Below are 25,262 nucleotides of genomic sequence, written 5' to 3'. Positions count from 1 at the left end.
TTTGTTTACTTATGGACACATAAAGTATATGTGTGCATTAGGTGGTTATTCATGCATATGGTTATGCGTAATTCATATTTCTCTTACATCATCTCAGGCTAATGTTAGGGTTATGTTGTTAATCATTAGCATTGGGTTTTGATTATTTTTTAGACCTAGTAAGAAATTGCAAATTTGTGCAAATACTTTACACTTTCCAGATCTGTGCATGTAGATGGATGAGTGCCACAACATGGGAACTTCTAGCGTATGGGATGGACTGGACTGGACTCTTCTATTGTCTTTTTGGATTGTAAACCTTGAACTTCATTTATGAAATGAATGATTTGAATTTTTGTTATATTTGAATTGCAATAGTTTGATTCTAACTTATGGCGTGCCTAAGTCTTGGGGTTAGTTTTGAGAAGTCTTTTGCTAAGTTAAAAAAAATCCCTTCTAGTTTTGAAAGTTAAGAAGTTACAAGAACACCACATCGGGTTGATATCGAACAAGGGACTCTGCGATGTGGCATCGCACCCACTTCCTACCAAGCCCTCTCATATTCCAGCTTAGAAATTTCATGAGAAACACTTTCAGAAGACTGGATTAAGTCCCTCTCAATGGCCTTTTGAACACTTTTAAAATATGTTTTTAGGTTCTCTTAAGTCATAACCTCACTTCCCAGGTGGTCATCGTCCTCTCCACACTCTACAAAAATCAATGGCAAAGGTAGCTAAACAAAGAAGCGATGCCTATGCAGACAATCCAAACTGGATGACTGTAAACACCTCAAATTTTTCAGGTCCATTATGGACACCACCCTCACAGATGTCAGTCAACCCTATAGATCAATGTAGGAGTCTAACCCTAGGTCAGTCCTAGCATAGGTGTCATTTCACCCCTTTTTCATCAGTAAAATTATCATTTTACCCCTAGGCCACCTTAGACCCCAACCAGTTAGACCCAGTCAAGCTCATTTTAAGTTTAAAATAGTTAGAATGTCTGTCATTTCTATCTTTCTTGAGCTCACGATGAGCGAATCATGTTTATTTCTAACCATTTTAGCTAAAATTAGTTTATTTATCAAGAAATGAGCTTATTTCTAGCTTTAATTCAAGCCAATTGTCTCTAGGTCAGTTAATTTCAATCGACTTTATTTTCCTGAATCTAACTTGAGCTCATCAAGAGTTCAAGCGATCCAATTCCAGTTCAGATTCCATTTCCATAGTCTTGGAGTTTACTTTAACCTATTTTAGCTCATTTCAGCTGAAATTGAGCTAAATCTCAGTCAGTCTAGCTAGTATTTGAGCTCAAAATTTAGTTCATCTCAGTATAACTCACATTTATTTTAGCTCAAACCCAGTATATTCCCGTAATTCACTTTATTTTAGTGTTTATTTCTCACCATTTTTTTGAGAATTGTGTCATTTCTCGATCATCCAATCTAGGAGCTTAGTTGAATCAGTGTCTTTTTAGTTCATCTGAGTTTAGAAACCCTAGAATCTAGTTCGATTCAGTTCAAACCATATTTTTCAGTGTCACTCTTTGCCCTGCAGGGGCAAAATCATTTCTCAGGTTATTTTATTCGAAGCATCAATTCTATCATTTTTTAAGTTGGTACAACTGCCAATCTGAGTTTGGATCAATTCTCTTTTTGAAATTTTAGCTATATTCGAGATCCAATTCACATTCAGATCAGATCCAATACAGGAACTGATATCCAATTATCAATTCTATCCTCAAACGAAAATTTTAAATTCCTTGCCTCTGCCAGGGGTTTGGGACTTCAAATCTCTCATCCAGTGTATGCATTTTGCATGTCATTTTATCGTATTTCATATCATTGCATATCATTTTTGAGATCCAGCACTCTTGTTTTCAAAATATCAGATCCATATTTGATTTTAAAATCTTTCTTTCGAAATCAATTTCAAAAACCTGGGTTTTAGAACCAATTTTTGCCATTTGGCCAACCCTCAGGGCTTTGTATTCCCTTATTTCAAAGCATTTTCCTTAGAAAAATGATCTGGATTCGTTTTAAACTTGATTTCTAAATCAATTTTCATTTTTCACCAAATTTCTTCAAGTGGGGCCCACCCTGCAGGGGGCGCCAAACTCTATTTTTTCCATCTTTATTCAATTTCATTTCATTTTCAGGTTTTATCTATTTCAAAAATATAAAAAAATAGTGGATCTAGGTGTCTTTTAAAAGCTTCTTGCAAATCTTGTTTTTAAACCCCTTTATTTTATCTTTTTAAAATTGTTTTGGAAAACCAAATGGGGCCCACATTAGGTGGCGCCATATTTGAAAGTCTTTAAGTTAGTTTAGATTTTCATTAGAGTTTTAATCAAGTTATAGTTCGAAAGGTCAAACCAAAGCCCATTGGGACTCTTTATAGACCCCCCCCCCCCCTTTTGGGGCTTATCTCTTTTAATTAAGAGAGTTTCGGCTAGATCGGAACTATCTAAACCCAAAGCCAAAAAAATCTATAAAAGGGGACCTATAAGGGGGTCAACCCTCATACTTTTTCATGCTCTTTCCCCCTCAAGTTCTCATTGCTCCAGCAGCTCCTCCTCTTCCTCCACTGCAGCCCAAGGTGAGCACCATCTTCTTCCTCTTTTATTATTTTTTATGTATTTTTTATTGAACCCACCATTGCCGCCCCTTATGCATGTCTTTTATCTTTCTTTTTCCATTCAAAAAACTGTGTGAGAGCTTCAAGAATATGATCTACTGATTTCTTAATGTATTTTACAAATTTTTTATCCATTAATAATGCTTAGAATCAAGTTTATTTCATATATACTTAAAAAAAGACAAGATTTGATCCATTTATGGATCAAATCCCTCTTTTAATGGCTAAATCAAGTTATTAATCATGCCTCCCTATGTTTTTATTTTAGTTTCATCATGCTCATGCATATTTTCATTATTTCATACGCTTAATCATGATTCATAGCCTTAGTTACACGTTTTATTGATTTTATCATGCCTAATTAGATTTCTTTCATTCTAGGGTTTTAGATTCCACAGTCTTGGATTCTGGCCGTGTGTTTATGCTATTATTTTACCAGCTTATATTTATTGTTTAAAACTAAATTTTTTATGGTATCAAGAGCATATTTTGGGGGTCATATCTCCCTAACCGAAGATTGTATTTCAAATCCATAAAAAGCAGCATGCTTGTCTATGTGTCCAGTTTATTCTATAAAAATCTTAAAAAATTTTACGATCATTTATTATTTTTTTTCTTCCAAAATCAAAACTTATTTCTCTAGAACCGTTAAGCATTGTTCATGCCCTGGGTCATTTTTTTGAAGAGATTTATCCCTAACCGGAGATGATCTCTTTTATCCGTAAAAAGTGTCATATTCATCGACGTGTCTAATTTCTCCAGTGTGATTTTGGTGTGTTTTGAAGTCTGTTTGCTATTTTTCTTTAACCCAAAATCAAAACTTACTTTTCTTGAACCGTTATACGTTGGTTAGAATCGAGCGCAACTTGTCAGAATCATATCTCTCTAACCGGAGATTGTATTCTCGATCTGTAAAAAGGGTTATTTTTATTGATCTATCTAGTTCGTCTCTATTAAATTTTATAAATTTTTATCTCTGTTTGATATATCGTTCTGATCTGGCGCTGTGACAGTTACAAGAAAGCATGCTATTTAGCCTTTTTTATCTTTCATTAAATATTTATTTCTTGCATGATCATAAAAATGTATTTTTCGATTGCATATTATTTTCAAGGTTATAAGAAGTGTTCATGTCATTTTTTATGATTTTTGGAAGTCATTTAATATATTTTCATAAAAGCAGGATGCCCGCAAAGTCCTGATTCAACCAAAATATGGGCAAAAATCAATTTTTTTCTATTATTTCATCTTTTTCATGAAAAGTTTTATATTTTTAGGATTCGATCATCTTCATAATCTTATTAGGGTGCTCTCCACCCGATTTGGCATCGTTTTGAATCTGTTTGATTCTCGGATTAAGCGTATTATAAAGATCTTATTTTTAACCCAGTTTTCAAATAACTTCAATTTTCAAGGGTATTTTGTTCATTTTTTCTTAATTCTAAATTTCTAATTTATTTATTTTTATTATTTATTTAGTCATGCATCATCCTTTATTCTATTTATTTTATTTTATTTTATGGAAGCATGGGAAAAAACTTATATCTGGATAAATCCCTTAATTTTTAGATATTATTGGATAAATCCAGAAAAGCTGATATTTTTCTACTAACAAGTTTGCTAATTTTGTAAGAAAGCACAAGATTGTATTTTTTTTTTTAGTTTATTGTTCAATTATTGATGTAAATTTTAATTGTAATATTGGAATAAGAAAATTTCCTTCCTGCTTAGCTTAGGATGCATTTACATATAGTTTGATTTTGATATATCACTGCTACTGCTTGTCATTCATGCATACTTTAAATTCATAATGGTCAACATGAATGGCATGAGCATTCGCTTCTAGGGAGTTAATAAACTCAGTGAAATTCATATTTATGGCCATAGTCAAAATACGAATGAAACTCAGATTTAATATATTTTTTTAAGTTACAAACAACCTACACTCATAGGCTATCTTCAGAAAACATTGCATATTTTCAAAAGCTTTTTCAAGTATTTTTTTTTTAGAATCAAATAAGATATATTCAAATCATATTCGCGGCTATAGTCAGGGATATGTGATGAACCTATCTTATTTAAATTCTATAAGCCACAGAAATCCTTTTACCAATGATTTTCTCAAATTCTTCAAAAAATATTTTCACAAACCGCATCCATGCATCATATAGGTTTAGATTACATCATGAATGAGTTCATAGGGCCACACGCCCATCCCTTTTGATCTATTTCGGAATTCAATCTCAGAAAAATCAATTTTTTCAAAGTTACCTGGGTTTTCTTCAAAAAATGATTTTCTCAAAAGCATCAGGATTTTCCTTCTTCAAAATTCAATTTTCTTAGAATTACTTCTCTTTTTAAAAGTATTTACAACAAGTTTCGACATGCATACATCATATTTTTAATCTGTATTTTTCTAAGTCATAGCACATGCCTGCTTCTTCGTGCATTTAGGAATAAAATAACGATTTAGATAGTTGAGCAAAGCAAAGCACATGATTGATCTTTGGTTCGATTACTCCTGGTTATGGCGCAAAGAACGGTTGAATCTCGTACCGATAGGTGAGTCTTATTCTACATAATTTTCTCACATTTTAAAACAGAGGTGAGTTATTTTCAGAACTTTTTTAAAAGGTCAGTTTGACTTGCAAAAGTAAAATTGATTTTTATATATATATATATATATATATATATGATAAAAATGGATTTAGTTTGAGGTGCATATTGAAAAAAATCACTAATGAATCAACTACAAAATCGAATTGAATCGGGTTTAAACTTTGTTCGTTCAGTTCACTCAACCCACCTAAGAGAGTTAGGGTTTACCTTTTTTTAATAAGTTTTGAACCCATAAGAACTTGGGCTGGTACATGTGCCCGAGGTCAATCAGATTAGTTATTGGGTCTGGCCCGAACTGACTATTCGGGTTGTGCCGTCAATGTTCAGCCCAAGCCGAGTGGGGCCGCTACCCAGCTAGCAGTGGGCAGACCGATTCAATGTCAACCCCTAATTTGGGGTGTCAACGGGTCGGGTTTGGTTCGGACTTGGTTTGAACCAGACTTGGGCCTGATTTTTGGGTATGGTATTGGGCCTGGGCCTGGGTCTAATTGGGTCCACTATAAGAAAAACCATAACCAGACCTGATAGGAACTACATGAACTAGACCTGATAAAATAATATTTTTTGTCATTTTTACATTAAAAATTTGTGGGTCTTAAAATTTCACAAACTATACATGAATCCATGTATTAATCCGACCTGGGGGTTCAAACCTGGGTCTTATTATTTATCACCGTGCCTGGACCCTATTGGGGTTTGGCTCGGGTAAACCTGACCCTGTTAACACCCTTACCCTCATCCATACTGACAAAAGTTAAAATTGGCAAAATCTCGGTAGTCAAAAAACTCAAGAGATTTTGAAAATTTTCATAAATCTTTCATTTTTTTGGCAAAATCTTGGCAATAAAAAATAAATTAAAAAATATAAAAAATTTAATTTATATAAGAAAATATAAGCAAAACACATTTAAAAATAAAAATCTCAAGAGTTTTCATATAAATATCTGCTAAAACCGTAAATATCGTGATATTTGTTACGGTTTGGAAATCTCGTGAAAAAATACCGTTTAAAACTTTCAGGCAATTTATCACGATATTATCGTTAGATTTTTATAAATCTCGCGATATTTGTGACAGAGCCCTCCTCATAGTCCGACTGATTGAGTTTCGCCTGTCTGAGTCACCGAGGAATTCACGATGAAAAAAAGGAGCCACAGAATATTCCTCCCCTTGGGCTTTCTTTTGAAAAGTGATCGCCGAAAAATTCAGGGTCTTTCCCGCTTTTACGCAGCGAGGGAAGCCCCCGTCCACCGCTACCCAGCTAGCAGCCGATTCGATGTTGACCCCTAATTAGGTGTGTCAATGGCTCAGGTTTGGTTCGGACTCAGGCAGAACCAGACTTGGGTTCAATTTTTGGGTATGGTATAGGGTTCGGGCCTGGGTCTAATCGGGTCCACTATAAGAAAAACCATACCCAGATGTGATAAGAAAGACGTGATAAGAAGTACATGAACGAGACCTGGTAAAATAATATTTTTTGTCATTTTTACATTGAAAAATAGTGGGTCTTAATCAGAACTCAGGTTGGGTTCGGTCCAAGTTTGGTATAAAAATTCACAAACTATACCCGAATCCATGTATTAATCGGACCTTGGGGTTTAAACCTGGGTCTTATTATTTATCACCATGCCCGGACCCTATGGGGTTTGGTTCGGGTAAACCGGAACCGGACCCGTTGATACCCTTACCCTCATCGTAGTCCGACTCATTGACTTTCATCTGTGTGAGTCGCCGAGGAATTCACGATGTAAAAAAGGAGCCACAGAATATTCCTCCCCTTGGGCGTTCTTTTGAAAAGTGATCGCCGAAAAATTCGGGGTCGTTACAGCTTTTACGCGGCGAGGAAAGCCCCAGTCCACCGCAAGTTCCGCGCGTGACGTAACGGTCGCCTTTCCCACACGTGCCTTCCAAGCGTTCCCCACCCTCCCCTACATCATCCTCAGCAGTCTACCAGTCTACCCCTGTTATGTCTTAAATTTACAAAACTAGGATTACCCCTTTTTTGCGTGCGTTTTGTCTTTATCCCCACTACACTGTTTGCACCTACTCAACCAATGTCACCGGTACTTTAAAAACACACTGATGTAATCCTGAACAGTCCTGCGATAATTTCAAAAATGTTGTTGCTCTTAAAACTATCAAATTATTAAGCTGATATTAATCAATAAAAAATATTTCTATGTACATTTTTTGTCATATATTTACATCATTTTGATATTTCATATTTGCTGACATTTTCACAAAGTTCTCTCAAAAAATTAAAAGAATTAACTTGGGAAAGAAATTTTTGAAATTGAAGATTTGTGATATGGTGCAAAAATTGCAATTCACAACAAACCAACCATCATCCCATTGTGGGGGCGAACCTCCACTTTCATTTTTTGTTAGGTATTAAAACGACCAGCTCGCTCATCTAATAGGGGTAACCCAGTGGTGGAGCTACATACGGGCCAGGGTGGGAAAGTGCCCACACTGTGGTTAAAAGTTGGCCGATTCAGATCGATCCACACCCGAATTAGTATTGCCGATTCACCTACTTAGGGATGGCAGGGGACTGGGGCGAGGGCCGGGGCGGAGGACAAGGTCTCCACTCCCGTCCCATTTCAAAATCCGAACCTCCATCCCCGCCTTCTCCCTGCACGGGAATAAATTTTAACCTCCACCCCCACGTCCATCCCAGGTTCAAATGGGGGCGGGGCCCGTTTCTCCTTAGTTTATAGTCATCCCTTAAAGGATTGGGGACGGGGCGGGAAAAAGCGTAAGTCCATCCCCGCACAGGGATAGATTTTAACCTTCATCCCCGCCTCCATCCCCATTTCATGCCCTTTATCCCCGGTCTAAACGGGGTGAGGTGGGGCGGAGCCCAGTTGTCCCCCGGTCCACTGCCATCCCTACACCTACTATTCAAGGGGCGATATCAAACTGAACATTTTTAACTCCACAGTGTGTCTGTTCCGGACCGCCATGTTTGCTATTGACTGAGACGCGGTGGCGGGGGCCTTAGCTTCTACAGTATCCATGTCTGCTAGAAAAAAGGAAACTCTTGGTATCTGTATTAACAAAAATTTAAGGTTGTTTACCTACCAACATGTAGGGTGCCTTTGAACCAAAAGGGTCCCATCCTTTGACGTATGATGGAAAACAATGGATGGATTTCATCCTATGTCAATCTTATCTATTAAGCTGAAGCATCTGGATGGCTAGGATCAGTCTATGTCCAAGTGAAAATGTGGACCAATCCTAACTGTTGATCGGTCCACATTTAGCACGCTTCCTTCTTTCCACAAAACCTTAGTTCACTTCAAAGTAACCGTGAAGAGAAGAATATACCAAAAAACAAGTATTGAAAGAGAGCCTATGCCCAACATCTTTTTTCAATTGAAAATGAGCTGTTGGGACAAAGCATGATCCAAACCCAGCAATACACAAATGTTATTGTATATTTAGATAAGTGAACATAGAAAAAAGAAGTTTAAAAGAGAGAAAAACTCTCATAGAAAAAGAAAGTTTTGGCTATGAGAAGTTTTTTAAAAGAAAGTTTTTTGGTTGTTTGTGTAGCATGAGAAAAACAGGGGAAAATGTAAAAAAAATGAGAGAGTGGATGAAGAAGGTGGTGGTGGTGGTGATGGTGAGATAATGGGTGGGAGTGGTGGTGGTGTTCAAGGGCATAGCTAGGATTCATGTGTGTGTGTGTGTGTGTGTGTGGGGGGGGGGGGGGGGCAAACATGGGTATAGAAAAAAAATTGTGTGATAGTTGGGGGTTCGGGGCAGCGCCCCAAATTTTTTTTTTTTGAGATAAAATAAAAAATGGCTACAATTATTAATAAAAATATATTTCATATAGACAAATCAAACTATCTGTTGCAGTCTTTCTCAACCTCAACGGAAAGTTCTTAAACATTATCTAATGGCAATATATAACGCTGGTGCGATAGTTTGAAGTTAATAACAATGCATAAATTTTATTTATGACAAAATAAATCAAAATACAAAAGTACCAACTAAAATGAACCCCGACGGTTACCCACAACATAAAAAATGATAACAAGTTTTTTCATAGTAGGAATGGTTGGAGTAGGACTTGGAGTTTCGTCGACTTCTCCATCTGAACAGTTGTCTAACTTTGAAAAAAATGATAACAAGTTTTTTCTTTTCTTAGTGCTCAAAGATTATCCTCTTTCCATTTCAAATTCTACAAATAAATAAGATACTACATGAGCAATCAGTAAGTGTATGACATTTTATGACATTTAAGGAATTTTTAATGCAACAATTATAAGTGCTAGGCATGCAGAAACATAAAAGCTTTTCTATTTTTTTTTGAATTATTCTTGAGAAAGAAATCATGCTTGCTTTACAAATTTTTAGAAAAAAGTGATAACATTTGTTTGCACTTAAAAACTTGGAAAAGTATGTTGGTTTGAATTCTATTCACCTCTCTCTCTCTCATGTCAGTAACAAATTATAGGATTTTGATTCATTGCATGGAAAATGTTCGCATTGATCAAATAAACACTGTATAATAAATGAATGACAATGGTAATGTCAATGAAATATCACAACTAGGATATTTGTCACATAGAGCACTAGTTTAATAGGGCAAATAACTATAATTCCGAAGTACAAATCAAACCAAAACTAGATTGACAGATTCCCATCAATAATGAAAAGCCAATCAATTACTAGAAAGACTAGGGTTAGAGGTGGACCATTAAGATATTGTAATGTCCAGAAAAACAATATTCAAGATTATTTATTTTAGAGAATTAGTATATCTTCCTGTTCAAAGAAAATCAAGAAAGCACCACTTAAACAGAAGAATGGCAGTGGGTAATTTACAAAATCAAAGTGTAATATTGTGGTCGTTAAATCAAAGATATTAGACAATAAATTTCTAGAAGAGCAACCAGTTTTACTTCATACACTAAAAAATCTCACAATGCACAATATATAGTGTGGCATATAACAACCTTGTAATTGATTAGTGGCTGACAATTATTGCTAAGCAGACTGCATGTTGTGTACGATTAGTTTGTTCAATAAAACATTACAAAAATATCAAAATTCACACATGAAAAATGTTGTGTAAATTCTAAAAATAATCTACCATGAACCTTTCTTTTCAAAATATATGAAATTGTTCTGAGAGGCTGAGTTCTATTTCACTTCCACTATAATTTGATCAATAAGGTTGTGGGATTTGAAATTCAACTATATCTAGAAGGTTTGGCACCTAAGCAAACTGTCCCATGTGGAGCCTCTCTCAGCCCATAAAAATGGCTCTGTTGCAGCAGAAACAATATTATTTCCACACCATACAAACTAACCTAAGTTTTCACACTCAAGCAGAACCCAAAAAGGCTACAAAGTTTGTGGAAAAATCAAAATCTTAAAATTGGGAATGTTAAGCCCAACAAATTTCAAATGAGAAGGGGTTTGGGGAGGGGGGGGGGGAGAAGAAAAGCAATTGTTGAGCTCCTAGATGTCAAAATTCCCAAATGAAACAAAAATCAAAATTAAATATTTCAAAAATAATATGAAATCATCAAAAGTAATAAAAAAACAGTTAAGAATTTAAGAGATATACACTCCTTAAACATGATGAATCCGATCCATGTCTTCACATACAAACATAAACCAAAACAGATGCTTAAAAAATAACACTTTTTAATAATGACTACATCCTTTTCCACTAATTTATACGAGATAACCTCAATATATTTTGGAAACAAACAAAAGATGCTGCTATGTTAAAAACTTTCATCCAAAATTTTTTCTGTATACCAGGAAAATTATGCTGGTTTGAATTCGATTCATCTCTCTCTCTCTCTCATGTCAGTAACAAATCATAAGACATTTGCAGAATCAAAAGTTTATGTTGCCCAATCCACACCCCTAACTTGCCATGACCTATGGCACACCATGTAACCACGTCTCTCAGAGGCATTTAAACAAACACTTTGAGTCTCTACCGGGTGGTGTAGCATAGAGCAGCATGGTGTAGCAGAGCAGGGCCTGTGGGGGTGATGGCGTTGATGAGAGAGAGAGAGAGAGAGAGAGAGAGAGAGAGGGAGAGAGAGAGAGAGAGAGAGAGAGAGAGAGAGAGAGAGAGAGAGAGAGATGAGAATGAGAGGAGGAGCTACGATAACTGACCCTATTTTTGAGCTAAAAAGGAGTAACCAAAGATATCCAAACCACAAGAGAGAGAGAGAGAGAGTACCTGAGGGGTGAGGTTCCACCGGGGTCGAGCAGGGCCTCCAACGAAGGAGGCTCAGGTCCTGCATTACAGAGAGGAGCTATGCATTTCTTAAAAAGAACCCCCATTTAAAACCCTACTGAGTTTTGGATCCGGGTCGGGTCCGACCCGACTTCTGAGGCAGGACTAGGCTACAGCTCAGTCCCCCCCCCAAGCTTCGCCTTAGGTGGTGCTATAGGTGGTGGGGAGTGTAAAATTAAATTTTCTCTTGATAGGAAACATTCCTCCACCCCACCCTCCATGGAGGAATGTTTCCTATAAAAAATTGTACTTTTTAAAAAAGCACTCTCAGAAAAAGTCTCTTTCATTTGGAAGAGTTAGAAAATCTGTACAGATTTGCCATTTTGTATCACTTTTTTACATCTTTCTCACTTCCAAACATGCCAACGTTTGGAAGAGGAGGAAAAAACTTTCGTAGGAAAAAAAAGTTTTGCCTATGAGAGTTTTTGATATCAGAAGTTCTCCAAAAAAAATTTTTTTGCTTGTTTGTGTAACATGAGAAAAACATAGTGAAAAAATGTTAAAAAATGGGAAAGATGAGGAAGAGGGTGGTGGTGGCGGTGATGGTGAGATAGTGGGTGGTGGTGAGATGGGTGATGGGTAGTGTAAAAATAAATTTTCTCTTGGTAGGAAATATTTTTTCACCACCCCCACGAAGGAATGTTTCCTATCAAAAAGTATACTTTTTAGAAAAACTCTCAGCGAAAAGGTCTCTCTCATTTGGAAGGGTCAAAAAATCCATACAGATTTTCCATTTTGCATTACTTTTTCTACATCTTTCACTCTTCCAAACATGCCCTTTATGTTTTCTCATTGAATACAGAAAAAAGATGTGAAAGCATTTTGGCTTTTTATGTTATTGAACAATAACACCACCCGAATGAAATTAGAAAGTTAGGTTCCTATTGTGTGTGTGTATGTGTTTTTCTATGATGAAAGAAAACCCTCACTGAGAACCAAGTCACTTAATGGGCCTATGCATCTTCCCACAAGGTAAAACTCAGGATTGAGGACAAGAATGCTCGGCCTTAAGTGCTCCAACTATGATAAAGCAACAACTCCCATGCGCAAAGGGGGATTTGATCCTAGTCCTTCACCTCCCTCCGGTCTACTCTCTCCCTCACCTGCAGCCAATCTTCTCTCTCCCATGTTTGGCCTCTCCTATGTCTCCCTTCATCGGCTATCACCCATGAAGAAAAGAGAAAGAAGAAAATGAAAAAAAGAAGGAAAAGAAGAGGTTGTGTTCAGGCACGCCATCGTCAGCACTATCACTGGGCTGGGTGGGCCTCGTTGATGTTGAACAACAACTGTTGTTGTTATTTTCATACCACCACTATCTCTCCCATCGTACCACATCCTAGTCGCATCACATGTTGCATCGAGATCCATGCATGCTGCTTTAGAGATTCCACCATTGTCGTGATCCGCACCACAATCACCTTGTTATTGCCTTCGCCCTCTCGCATAGTGGATCCTACACCAAAATACATGTATATTTAGAAAATTCAAGAATCCTCGAATGAAGGACACATCTTTAGAGGTATAATTCCCAAATCATTATCAAAGCTCATGGTACAATACCCCTACGCTTAACGGGTTCCTAATTACGCAATGGGTGCGTAAGTAACTACCTGTAGATGCTTTCAGAACCCGAAACCAATTTTTTTGGGTTCGTAAATTAGTTAGAATATTTTATTGAACTAACCAGAGTTATGTTTGGTCGACGAGATGTATAATTGTAGAACTGGGTTTATCTGAAACACTTTTAAGTGTGTTGTTTTGCAGGTTAAACTCTTAATATAAAAAAATAAAACTGACATATATTGTTAATTGACTATATGTTACGATGGGCATTAAGTGTATGATGTGTGAGTGTATGCCAATGAGACATACACATTGAATGTTTATGATGTGTATTGATACGTATGCAATTATGACATACATATGTGAATGTTTGTTTATGCGCGTGTGCCTGGAGTGTATATCTCTGTTGCACTCAATTTTTGAGGTTGAGCTTTTTTTATGACTCGTTCTCTTTGCGAATTATGATCTAGTCAACCAATATACACTCTCACTTATGCTCAGGTGCCCCCCCTAGTGCTTAGTTCGGTTGGTGTATCGCCATGGATAAAATTCATATAGTCAAAAAGATTCAAGTGAATGGATATTCACATGGTAGCTGCGATTTGGGTGGTTTGCAAATATTGAATATCGTTGAGATACAATACATATATTTATAGTTGAGGCATACATACGATTATCGATACATTATGATTTGTGCATATGCAGTTAAGGCATACGTACGAATGTTGTTGCATTGTGATTTGTACATTTATATTTGAGGCATAAATACGAATGTTGTGATTTGTGCATATGCAGTTGAGTTATACGTATAAATACTTATGTAAATTGATGTGTATGTATGTAATCAGCATACTTACGATTGAATGCAATATATGTTTAATTATGAAATGAGAATGAATGCATGCATTAGAAATTAATTGTATATGGTTATTTGCACACATTAAAAGGTATCGACTTAAAGTATATCAAATATACTAGTGGGTTACAAAGGTGATCCATGCCCATGAGATTTGAACCTAGACCACTTACCTAGTAGCCTAGGTCCCATCCCACTATGCCAAGCCCCATGACCATGGTTTGAAACCATATAATTCAAAGGTTTTTACCAGCTGAAAACCTGCCAACAGGGGCTCTGCCTTGTTGGTAGGAGCTGAATAATAACTGTTGGGGCCTGCCTAACCCGAGCTTGCCTTCAAAAAACAAAAAAAAAAACTGCCAATATGCTGTCGGTGATAAGGGGTTTTATTTAGCCTAAAGAAAAAAATGTTGGGATATAATTTTAAAATGTTGTCAGTATCGGCCTCAATCGTCTGATACATAATGTACCGGTAGAAAATGGACACACAAATGACTTGAACCAGCTATTTTCCAAATAAATGAAAAAAGTAAAAAATATTATTTTAATACTTTTTGTGACAGATGTCCTCCTGTGGTTAAAAGTTGGCTAATTCGGATCCATTCAGGCCCCAATTAGTATCGCCCGATTCACCTGAGTCGTTGGCCAAATGATTCAAGGGGCGATATGAAACTGACAACATTTTTTTTAAAGGCAAGCTGGGATTAGGCAGACCCCCACCAGATATTATTCAACGTACCACTGGGATTTGAACCTTCAACCTCCCACCACAAGGAGACACATTGTGCCCATGCCTGTTAGAAAAAGGAAACTCTTGGTATATGTATTAAACAAAATTTTAAAGTTGTTTTACCTACAACATGTAGGGTGCCTTTGAGCCAAAGGATTCCATCCTTTTACATAGGATGGAAGACATCCAGTGTCAATCCTATCCGTCCAACCCAAGCATCTGGATGGCTAGGATCAGTCTACATCCAAGTGAAAATGTGGACCAATACTAACTGTTGATCGGTCCACATTTAGGTGCACTTAAAAGTAATATACCAAAAAAAAAAGTATTAAAAGAGAACCAATGCCCAACTTCTTTTTCAATTGAAAATGAGCAGTTGGGACAAGCATCACGCAAATGTTATTGTATATTTAGAGAAGTGAACATCCCTACAAGGTAAAATTCCGGGTTGAGGACAAGACCCCTCAGCCTTGTGTGCTCCAGTGTGACAAATATCGTGAGATTTATGAAAATCTCTCAATAATATCGCGAGAAATTGCCTGAAAGTTTAAATCGGCAATTTCTTTCAAGATTTACAAAATATCACGAGATTTATGAAAAAAACATAAATACCATGATTTAAATGTGATACTTATGTTTTAAATGGCTATTTATTGCGAAAAAATCATGTATTTTTATTTTTAAATATTTTTATTAATATTTTCTTATAAAAATACTTTTTATATTTTTAATTATTTTTTTATTGCCGAGATTTTGCCTGAAAAAAATACAAGATTTATGGATTTTTTCAATTTCTGACTGAGTTTTTTAAAAACGAAACATTGCCGATAAAAACCTTTGTCACTATGATGTGCTCCAACTGTGATAAAGCAACGGCAGCCACATTGTAATGGGGATTTGATCCTAGTCCTTAAGCTTGTTAGAGGACCTGCTGACCACATGGATAACCACCGTGGTGATTTAAGTTACCATCATGTCATTTTATCCGAAGCACTTTTTAATCAGCCTATTTTCAACTTTTTGGTTTTTTAAAATAAAAAATAAAAAATCATAAGAATACAAAAAACCCAAAAAATATCTTGATTTTTATTTTAAAATAAGGGAAAACACAAATAAAATAAACGATGACTTAAGAGTTCAATATAATTTTAATATATGAATTCATTGCTTAAAAATATACTTAGCAAATAAATATCGTAATTATCATAAAATATTTAAAAAGGCGGTTCAGAGTGATTTTCAATAAATTGATGAAGTGTCGATTCAATTAGAATCGACCGATTCAGTTCTATTTTTAACAACATTAGTTCAGATTTCGGAGATGCCACATTGACTGTGGCTACTTCTCCCTATCCACCGGGGATAGTTTTCCCTGCCCATTATAGCAAGAGATGCACACCTTGGGTATCGAACTTGTGATGTCTTTCAACTTGAATGCTTTAATTCAACCCACCTACGTAGCAATCTTGTTAAAATTAGTGTGTTTCAGCTGATTCAGATGGAATCGGCCCAAAGACGATTCAAGGTCGATTCAAAATTTTTTTTTTTAATATTTTTTTAAGAGGATTAAAATTTTTAATTTTTATTTTTTAATTTTTAATTTTTTTTAATGGCAAGTGTCATTTGATGCTAAAAAGTTGATCCATTCAGCTCGATTCGATTTTTTTTAACCGATTCGCCTAGTGAACCGATTTTAATCATTGGTACAGAGCCCTTGTGGTGTGAGCCCTAGGTGGAAGATATTGTAGCCCTAATTTCACTTTTTTAATAATATGGGCAAAATTTTAAAATGGCAAGAGGCCATTGTTGTAATTCTGTACTAAACAAGGGTGGGTTTGTAATATGCACTCTCTTTTTTATTCGTCCTGATGACATATGTTAATTTTTTTTTCCAAATATTTGGTCTCCAAGGCAGCTAGAGTTCTCTCTCTCTCTCTAAAAAAATTTAACATTTCTCCGTTCTATAGCAGTCACAGACGGTTTCTCTCATTTGGAATAATTCCTTGTTTCATCAACTCTCTCTCTCTTCATAACTACCATTTCTGAAATTCTATAGCAATCACCAACGGTCTCTCTCTCGTTATACCAATCCTTGATTCATCAGTTCTTTCTCTCTAGAGAGATGGAGGACAGGTACGAGCCTCTAAAGGATCTGGGGGCGGGCCATTTTGGGGTAGCGAGGCTTGTGAGGGACAAGAAGACCAAGGAACTCGTTGCTGTCAAATACATAGAGAGGGGGGAGAAGGTTGGTTCTCTGAAGCAATGGTCGTTTCTTTAAGTTTTTGGTTTGTGAAATAATGGTCTATTCCTTTTGTTTTATCCTTTTATTTTTTTTAAAGCATAGTTTCTTCCTTTTATTTTTGAATTGGATTGTCACAACGGCAATGTTTTTGTTTATTAAATTTTTATATGATTTTCTATCTGTAAATCTGTAAGGGAAGAAAAAGTTTGATTTTTTTGATGTTCTGTTTGATCTGGGTATTCTTTGAGAATCTTAAAAATTCAGTTTTTTTTAAAGTTATTATGTCAATTTATGATCTGGGTCTTTACAAATTGATTTTGATCTCTCTTCATTTTTTTTTGCACAAAATGTCTGTTAGTTTCTTTTGGTAAGAAAATATGCGAGTTATAAACAGGTAGGGGTCTTGCCTAACCCCAGCTTTCTCTCTTCGGAAAAAGAAGAAGTAAATATGTGACTTTATGAGTTGGCTGTCCGCGTGTTTGGTAATCTTTAGCAACCAAAGTGCCAATTTCAGTTACTATCATTCTTAATGTTCTTTGATCTTGAGTTTTGGTTGATTCAGTAGTTTAATTTATTTACAAGGGTTTTATTTATTTTGTTTTCTGTTTCGCTTTCCAGATTGATGAGAATGTGCAGAGGGAGATCATTAATCACAGATCATTGAGGCATCCAAACATTATTAGGTTTAAGGAGGTAAAAGCTCTTTCAATTATATTTAGATGGAAGTCCTAGAAGAGAAGTGCATATCTACTCGATGATTTGAAGAAATTTTAGAAGACTTTCATTATGGAAACTTAAGCATCATTTCATGTGTCTCTGTTCTTCATTTTATGGGGAGCTCTCTACTGTAAAAAAAAGCACAGGGTAGGCGATTGCTAGTCTAGTCCTTTGTGTCATAAGGTGTAAACCATGCAAATTACTATTGCGTTCTTTGATTTGTATGAACTGGAGACTGAGGATTGGCAATGTGGCCAACTTGATTTGGTCTGAGCCAAGGACCAAAATGATGCTAAGGTTTGCTGAACTCGAAAAGTTCAGCTGAACATGCTTACTGAATTGACTTGTATTCTACCGGATTGAGTTTCAAGTGGATTTGTACATGTCATCATCAGATTCCATTTCATCTTGTCCCAACTTGCCCAAATTTGGAGTTTGTAGTGGAATGTATGGTTCCAAGCCATTCTGTGGAGGTCACTGTATGAGATGCTTTTAGTTTGGCACCTTGATCCATTTAGTGTGTAAATTTTAGTGGATATCCCAGGAAGCAACAATTTCACATGTCCTGTCATTGGTGTTTTATTCCATTCTATTGTCAGTTTGGAATGCACTGATATTCATAACTGTTTGTTTTTTGAAATTTCATGAAGTCTGAGTTTGTTTAATGTAAAAGTCATGATTGTTCTGGTGGCCCTGAATGGCAGCCTTTGTATTCATTGTATTACAATTAATTATACTCGAGTTTGCTGGAGTGGAAAAAGAAAGAATTATAAAAGGGCTGAAGAAGCAACAAGAAAGAACTAGAGACATTATTCTTAATGAATTCAAAGGAGTTTATCTCCTCTTGTTTCCAAGTCAGAAATCTGAACCAATTGTTTCAATGCACCCTAAAAGGAGGGATTTGGAGCTGCAAAAACATTGTCATCCATTAATTGAGTTATATTATACATCATTTTTTATTCCTTTTAGTCAATCTTTCTGAACAGAAATTACCAGAGCATGCTAAGCCATCAATAACAGGATATACCACTTTGAATACCATGCATGCATATTTTTGTGGAATAAGCTTTTTTGGTAACTTCAAACTAACTTGTTCAGAATTTTGTTTAAGTGCAGTCATGTTTTTTTTTGCTTTTTTTAAACACTATGGTTAGGTCTACATCCTCTAAAATATACACTTGTGCAATTGACAAGACAGCGTTGGCATCAAATGATTTAGATCTTACCTCTACATTCAATTACCAAAAATCACCCAATAGCCTATATTAGCATGGGCCCAAAGGTCTTAGAGAAAGGCAGGAGGTAACTGGCTGAAAATTTCTAGATTACAAATATAGTGGAGCATGTTTTTTTGTAAATCTATATACCATGCACATATGATGTTACTTCTTAATATCAACAACTCTCTCTCTCTCTCTCTCTCTCTCTCTCTCTCTCTCTGGACTTGGGCCGTTAATCACTACCTGTGTAATGTAGTTTTGATCTCAGAATACTAGCGTCCAAGCAATTTTTTACTTGTAAGGAAATTTATAATTTCATTTGAACATATAAGATCATTATGCAATTTTTGATCTATGATGCATGCGGTATTCTAGAGACAAAGTATAGAGATGATACATTGGCATATTAGAAGTTGAAGAGTTTGCCATATTATGGGTGTACTTGTACAAGTCATTTGACAACCAGTGACAAAATGGCAGGAATCACTTAAATCCCAACTTTTGTTCATTCCCCTTGGCAGACGCACTGGTTTCAACTTCCTTTTTTGTGAGCCTTTTTTACTCGTGACCTTATCGATTTGGCCTGTTTCTTGAATGTTACCAAGTTTTGAAGGATGGATTAGAGCTGGAACCACTTGAAATTCTGACTGGAGCTTTTGGTTAAGTTTCAATCACCTCTCTCTCTCTCCCAAGTAAATTAACCTTGTGATTTGCTTGAATAAACCTAGAGTCCTGACAGAACCAGACTTATTTACACCTAAGTTTGTGCTATTCTATTTCTAGAACAGATTTTAGTCACTCTGAATTGGAAGAGCTGACAGTGGAACTGACATATGCAGGTGATGTCAACACCCACTCATTTAGCCATTGTCATGGAATATGCTGCTGGAGGCGAGCTTTTTGAGAGGATATGCAATGCTGGTAGATTCAGTGAGGATGAGGTCTTGCTGGACTAATTAGTACCCATTAATAAATACCCATCAGTTGTATTCACTTCTTTGTTTGTAAGACTGTAAATCCATCTTCTGTTACTTTTGCTCTGAAACAGGCAAGATATTTCTTTCAACAACTCATATCAGGAGTCAGCTACTGCCACTCAATGGTATATTTAGCCACTTCTTGTCAATTTTTATTTTGATGGTTATTATTTCTTCATGTAGCTTTGCTTATTTTTTTATGAGAATATGCCTACATACATTTGTCATATGGCAGGAAATTTGTCACAGGGACCTAAAACTTGAAAACACTCTTCTGGATGGAAGTGCAGCACCTCGGCTTAAAATTTGTGATTTTGGTTACTCCAAAGTAATTTTCCGCTGTTTGGATATTTGATTTTTGTAGCCTTTGATTTATTTGTAAGACCTTTGTTTTGCTTGTGTGCAGTCTTTGTTATTGCATTCTAAGCCCAAATCAACGGTAGGAACACCAGCATATATTGCACCAGAGATATTATCTCGAAAGGAATATGATGGAAAGGTAGTTCTTTTTCATAGAAATATATATCTTCAATGGTTTTATCTCCAAGTTTTTTGTTCCAGTGGATATATTCTTGTTATTGCTTTAACTCGTATTCCTAAAGAGTGGATCCTGCTCTGCCTTACTGATCAAAAAGACTGATGTAGATACTGGGTTGATTTTGATGCTTAGAGCAGGGACTCAATTGAGCTCATCAATGAAACTGAATTCAGTGCTCTATTTGAAATAAGACTAGTTTGGTGGATGATCAAGTTCCATTATTTTGTTCTTCCCATTTTACTTTGTATGTGTACTGATTTGTTTGGTTGTGTTGACTTGGGACCTAGCCTATTGGCTATTAAAGGGGCACTATAGTATCATACTGTCTTTGAATCCATAGCCGTTCGTTTTGGTTGGACTCATGTTGTCACTGAAACTTGTAGATTGCTGATGTTTGGTCTTGTGGGGTGACACTCTATGTGATGTTAGTTGGGTCATATCCTTTTGAGGATCCGGAAGATGCAAGAAATTTTCGCAAAACTATTGGAGTTAGTACCTTATCGCCCTTGCAAATTTTTGCTGTTAGCAGCCATGGAATTTTTAACAGTTCAGGAAGGTGTGACTAATTTAGTGGCATGATCTTGACAGCGAATAATGAACGTGCAATACTCAATTCCAGATTACGTGCGTGTATCTGCAGATTGCAGGCAACTTCTTTCCCGAATATTTGTTGCTGACCCATCAAAGGTAGGTTTTTCTCTAACATCTCTGCTAAAGTTTAAACTAAATGACTTGAACATTTCTGTTTCTGTGACATGCCTTATGTAGAGGATCACAGTCCCAGAGATAAAGAACCATAAGTGGTTTTTAAAGAACTTACCAAAGGAATTGATTGAAGGGGAGGAAAAAAACTTTGAGGATGAAGATAAGAATCATCCTCAGCAGAGTGTTGAAGAAATAATGAAGATTCTAGAAGAAGCTCGATCTACTGTTCAAGGTGCTAAGGTTACAGTTGAAGGAGCTATGGATCCTGACGATCTTGATGCTGAACTCGATGATGATTTTCTTGAAACTAGTAGAGATTATGCTGGTGCAATCTGAATCAGACGATTATGGTTGTTGAAGATGAAGCAGAGACTACTTTCAAGGAAGGTTGAAAACCAGTAATGGAGCTCAAGTAACATTAACATCTGGAGGGACTGCGTGAATAATTCATGTATTGTGTTGGGATTTACTGTTGTTGATCTGGCTGATATGAATGGGGCTGCCATAGGCAATGGGGTCCTCTTGTAGTGTCATCTCTGTTATGTATATGACATTGTCTTACACCCGATGCATTAACTTTGGTAAACCTCACAAGTAATCTTGTGGTTTATTCAGTCAAGCGTGTGCCTGCATGTGCATGTGTCATGAGTCTGCGGGCATTTATTATCAAATAAACATTTGTTCAGCATGTGCTTACTGTATAGTTATGTATTTACTTTGTTCAGATAACAGTTTTGGAAACTGTTAATATCTCTAAGATGCTTGTCGTATGGCTCTCACATGCCACCAGAACTATTAATTGTGTTCTTCAAGCTTGATTATAATTGTTTGATTTTAGTTGTGATTAGATGAGGTGATAGACGTTTCCAAGTCTATTCCCTTAGCTGCCCATCAGAGAAACAGATCATAGTGAGACACTTTGTTGTTGACTGTAAAATATAGCAAATCACTTTGTTATGCCTATATGCTATGGGCTTAACATACCATCCTGATACAGGACTGTAAGTTTCTGTAATCATCAATTTTTTTTGCGCCTCAAGATCCAAAGGCCAAAAGGCGACAACCTAAAGAATGCTCCTGGAACACATCAAAGCTTCACAAACTATGGTGAAAATGATTAAGCTGATCAGTCATACGGACAATAACAAGATCCTAGATCAGGCATATGACCAAGTTCATGCCTCAGCCTGGTTTGGTCATATGGGCCAAATAGGTCCAGACCAATTTAGGCAAGTTTCCCAAGGCTTGAACTAGCAAGCTAAAATGAACGGGTGGACAACGGGTCGGGCTGCTCATGGCCTTGATGAGTTGTGGAGCCTGATTCATTGTTTTTGCCCTTGTAGGAAGGGGGGTCCGGGGGCTCCCCTGGCGCGGGTCCAGTGGATCAGACCCGTTTTGGTTAGGGTTAGGGTTGTTGCCCTTGCCTTGTTTATATTCTCATTTTTTTCTCCATCTAGTAACTGTTGGAAAAGAGTAATAAGATTTCTCTCTGGGCGGCCGTGGTAGTTTACTCTCTCTTGGATTTGAGGAGAGTTTTTTCCACGTATATCTGTGTTTTTCTTGTGTTTTGTTTAATCGTTCTTGTTCTTTGTTTCTTTTTGGTTGTTTCTTGCTAGTAGTTTTCCTAACAGGGAGGAGAACCAAGCCATTTGCCAGATCTACCCGTCTAAGCTTCACTATTGCTCCCCTATATGAAATAAATAGTGAGGTCGGCCACCCGTTCACCCCATCATTGATTTCTGATATATATAGAAAAGTGATAGCTGCCCAGCTCTTAGTTGCACAGGTAACTGCGCAACTCTACTGGCCGTCCATCACGGTAGCCTGCATTACCACTGTTATTTTTCAAATGACTACAGCACCTTGGTTGTTTTATGATTATAAAAAGGAGCATAAGGAGACTTCATGTCTCAGGAACGCTCATTTTGTCTGCATGCTCTGCTGTCACAATTAGACACGCTGACACGGGCACAAACATGCACGTTTTTTTTTTAGAAAAGAAAACCAATGCATTACTTAGCGAAAAACAAACATGCACGGATATTAATAATATTTTAATAAAAATGCATCTTAAGTATTACAATATCAAAAATAAATTTTTGTTGATACAAATTAAAAATATTTTCCAAAACATTGTTGTGCGAGTCGATATCGCTGCCGTTATTTTACTGTTTTAAACTTTTGTCACTATGTATATGAAGGGCATTAAATTCACAAGCTCAGCAGTTGGTCACTGTCAGCGTCTCATCCAAGGCACATGAGCTCAGATGAGAGGCAATAAGTTTTAACTTTTAAGACAGAGCTGCAAGCATGCAACTACAAGGTGGTAGATATAAATGCAGATATAGAAAGTCAGCAAAACATTCCTTTAAAATTGATAACACAAAAGATCAAATCAGATGGCCAAATTCACATTTGAAACATGACACATCTCTCTCTCTCTCTCTCTCTCTCTCTCTAACACACACACACACTTACTCCAAAATCACCAACGGATTAGTACCCTGCCCACTGGTGATTACACTCAGCTTTGACCTTGTAGTAAGAGACGTTACCCATGGGTTTTCAACTTGTGATGTCGGGTCGACTTGGTGACATTCACAAGTCGTCACTACCAGATCTTGCCACCTCTGTGAACAAACAGGTATGAATTTTCAGTGTTTTGTCTTTTTTTTTTGCAGGAGAAGATTGGTAACAACTAGGCCTAAGTCAAGAAGGACACGCATATGACACGGCTCATGACATGTCACATGATATATATATATATATATATACCCAAATAAACTGACCAAGGAGAGACCTAGTTGTGCCGGTTTTGCCTGCCATACTTATAGTTGTTGTTCTAGCAGCCTAAAACTCTCAGGGCTTACCCTTCACCCTCACGGAGTAGCCACCCTTCCGCTTAAATAATGTGTGACACTCATGGGATTTGAATATAGATACCCACTTAGCGGCCTGATAAAACATATTAAAAAATGACCGTATTATCCTTGCAAAATGATATTTTTTGAAATACCTAGTAATTTGACAACATTCTTCGCATATTTAAGATTTTGATTCTTGACTTTTTTAGGATATTATTACTCCTCTGCAAATATAGCATTACCATCGCAACTCTTGCGAATGTTCCAAAAATGTACCATAAAAAAAGGCACAAGTAGAAGGGCATTTACAAATACAGTACAACCCAAAATGTATGAACCTTCTTTTACTAAATACTTCCACATTTGCAAATGTCTTCTTGCATGTGCCCCTTATGTGAGACCTTCACAACTCATGATTTGCAAAATGTCAAGCAAAAGGCCTTGTGTCTAGTATTTACAAAAGCACCGTTAAAGGTTAAAAAACTCTTTAGCGATGCTAAAGCCTTTAGTGATGTTTTAAAAGTACCACTAAAGGCTCTTTGCCTTTTAGCGCATGCTGCATATTTTGAAGGACATTCGCAGCTATGACTTGTGAAGGTCATACTGTATTTGCAAATGTCCTACCTAAAAAAATAACAAAAAAAAATGGCCTAAGCAAGAGGACATTCGCAAATACAATATGACCTTCACAACCATGAGTTGCGAATGTCATATTGTATTTGTGAATGTCTTCATGCCTGTGTTTTTTTTTTACGAAGGTTTGCATATTTTGGGGACATTCGCAAGTAAAAAGTTGTGATGCTATAGCAGCAGAGAGGTAAAAATGTCCTAAAAATTTGAGAATCTAAAATTTGGATATACCAAAAAATTTGTCAAATTGCTAGGTATTTCGATTAATGTGTCATTTTGCAAAGACAATACGATTATTTTTTATAATTTTTTCAAGCCGTAAACTTGATCAAACAACATATCTCAAAACTTGAATATGAGACAGTGTTGTTCGGGTGTGACTTAGGTTGTCTTTGTTGATTGTGGCTTGAATAAGTTCACTCACCTTGCCATACAAAAAATTATCTTCTAGACTGTTATTTTGAATCCTATATGATATGGGAAATAGAAACCGTGAGGTTCCTTGATAGATAATAACTACCTTTAGGAATTATAAATAGAGAGTTAAGCCTCATGGAAAAGGTGAAGAGTTACTTCATGGCTTAAGATATACTATCTCTCTTTTGGTGTATAAAGAAAGTAATTTTGCTCTTTTGAGTGGTTCTCCTGTACTTGAGGCTTCTCTTAGATTTTGAGAGAAGTGTGTGAGAGAATGTAGCAACTTCTTATT

At 36.4% G+C, this 25,262-nt stretch overlaps 1 protein-coding gene across 2 annotated transcripts; it reads left to right on the top strand.

Annotated features, from left to right (window-relative positions):
• The first annotated feature begins 16,687 nt into the window (after positions 1-16,687).
• LOC149819105 (serine/threonine-protein kinase SAPK3-like) lies at positions 16,688-21,741 on the top strand. Of its 2 annotated transcripts, XM_089986515.1 has the most exons (9): positions 16,688-16,905; positions 17,521-17,595; positions 19,679-19,780; positions 19,888-19,941; positions 20,052-20,144; positions 20,223-20,315; positions 20,738-20,842; positions 20,943-21,041; positions 21,123-21,741. In XM_089986515.1, the coding sequence occupies exons 1-9, from the start codon at positions 16,783-16,785 to the stop codon at positions 21,393-21,395; spliced, it is 1,017 nt and encodes a 338-aa protein (XP_089842641.1). In that variant the 5' UTR covers positions 16,688-16,782; the 3' UTR covers positions 21,396-21,741. The 2 variants fall into 2 exon arrangements, with proteins under 2 accessions (XP_089842641.1, XP_089842642.1); XM_089986516.1 differs by lacking the exon at positions 20,052-20,144.
• The last annotated feature ends 3,521 nt before the right edge of the window (positions 21,742-25,262 follow it).

The sequence above is a fragment of the Nuphar pumila genome, chromosome 13 (genome assembly GCF_984573655.1).
Source record: "Nuphar pumila chromosome 13, dmNupPumi1.hap1.1, whole genome shotgun sequence".
Classification (NCBI taxonomy): domain Eukaryota; kingdom Viridiplantae; phylum Streptophyta; class Magnoliopsida; order Nymphaeales; family Nymphaeaceae; genus Nuphar; species Nuphar pumila.
Note: the sequence above shows the minus strand (reverse complement) of the source record. Positions and strands in the feature narration are given on the sequence as shown.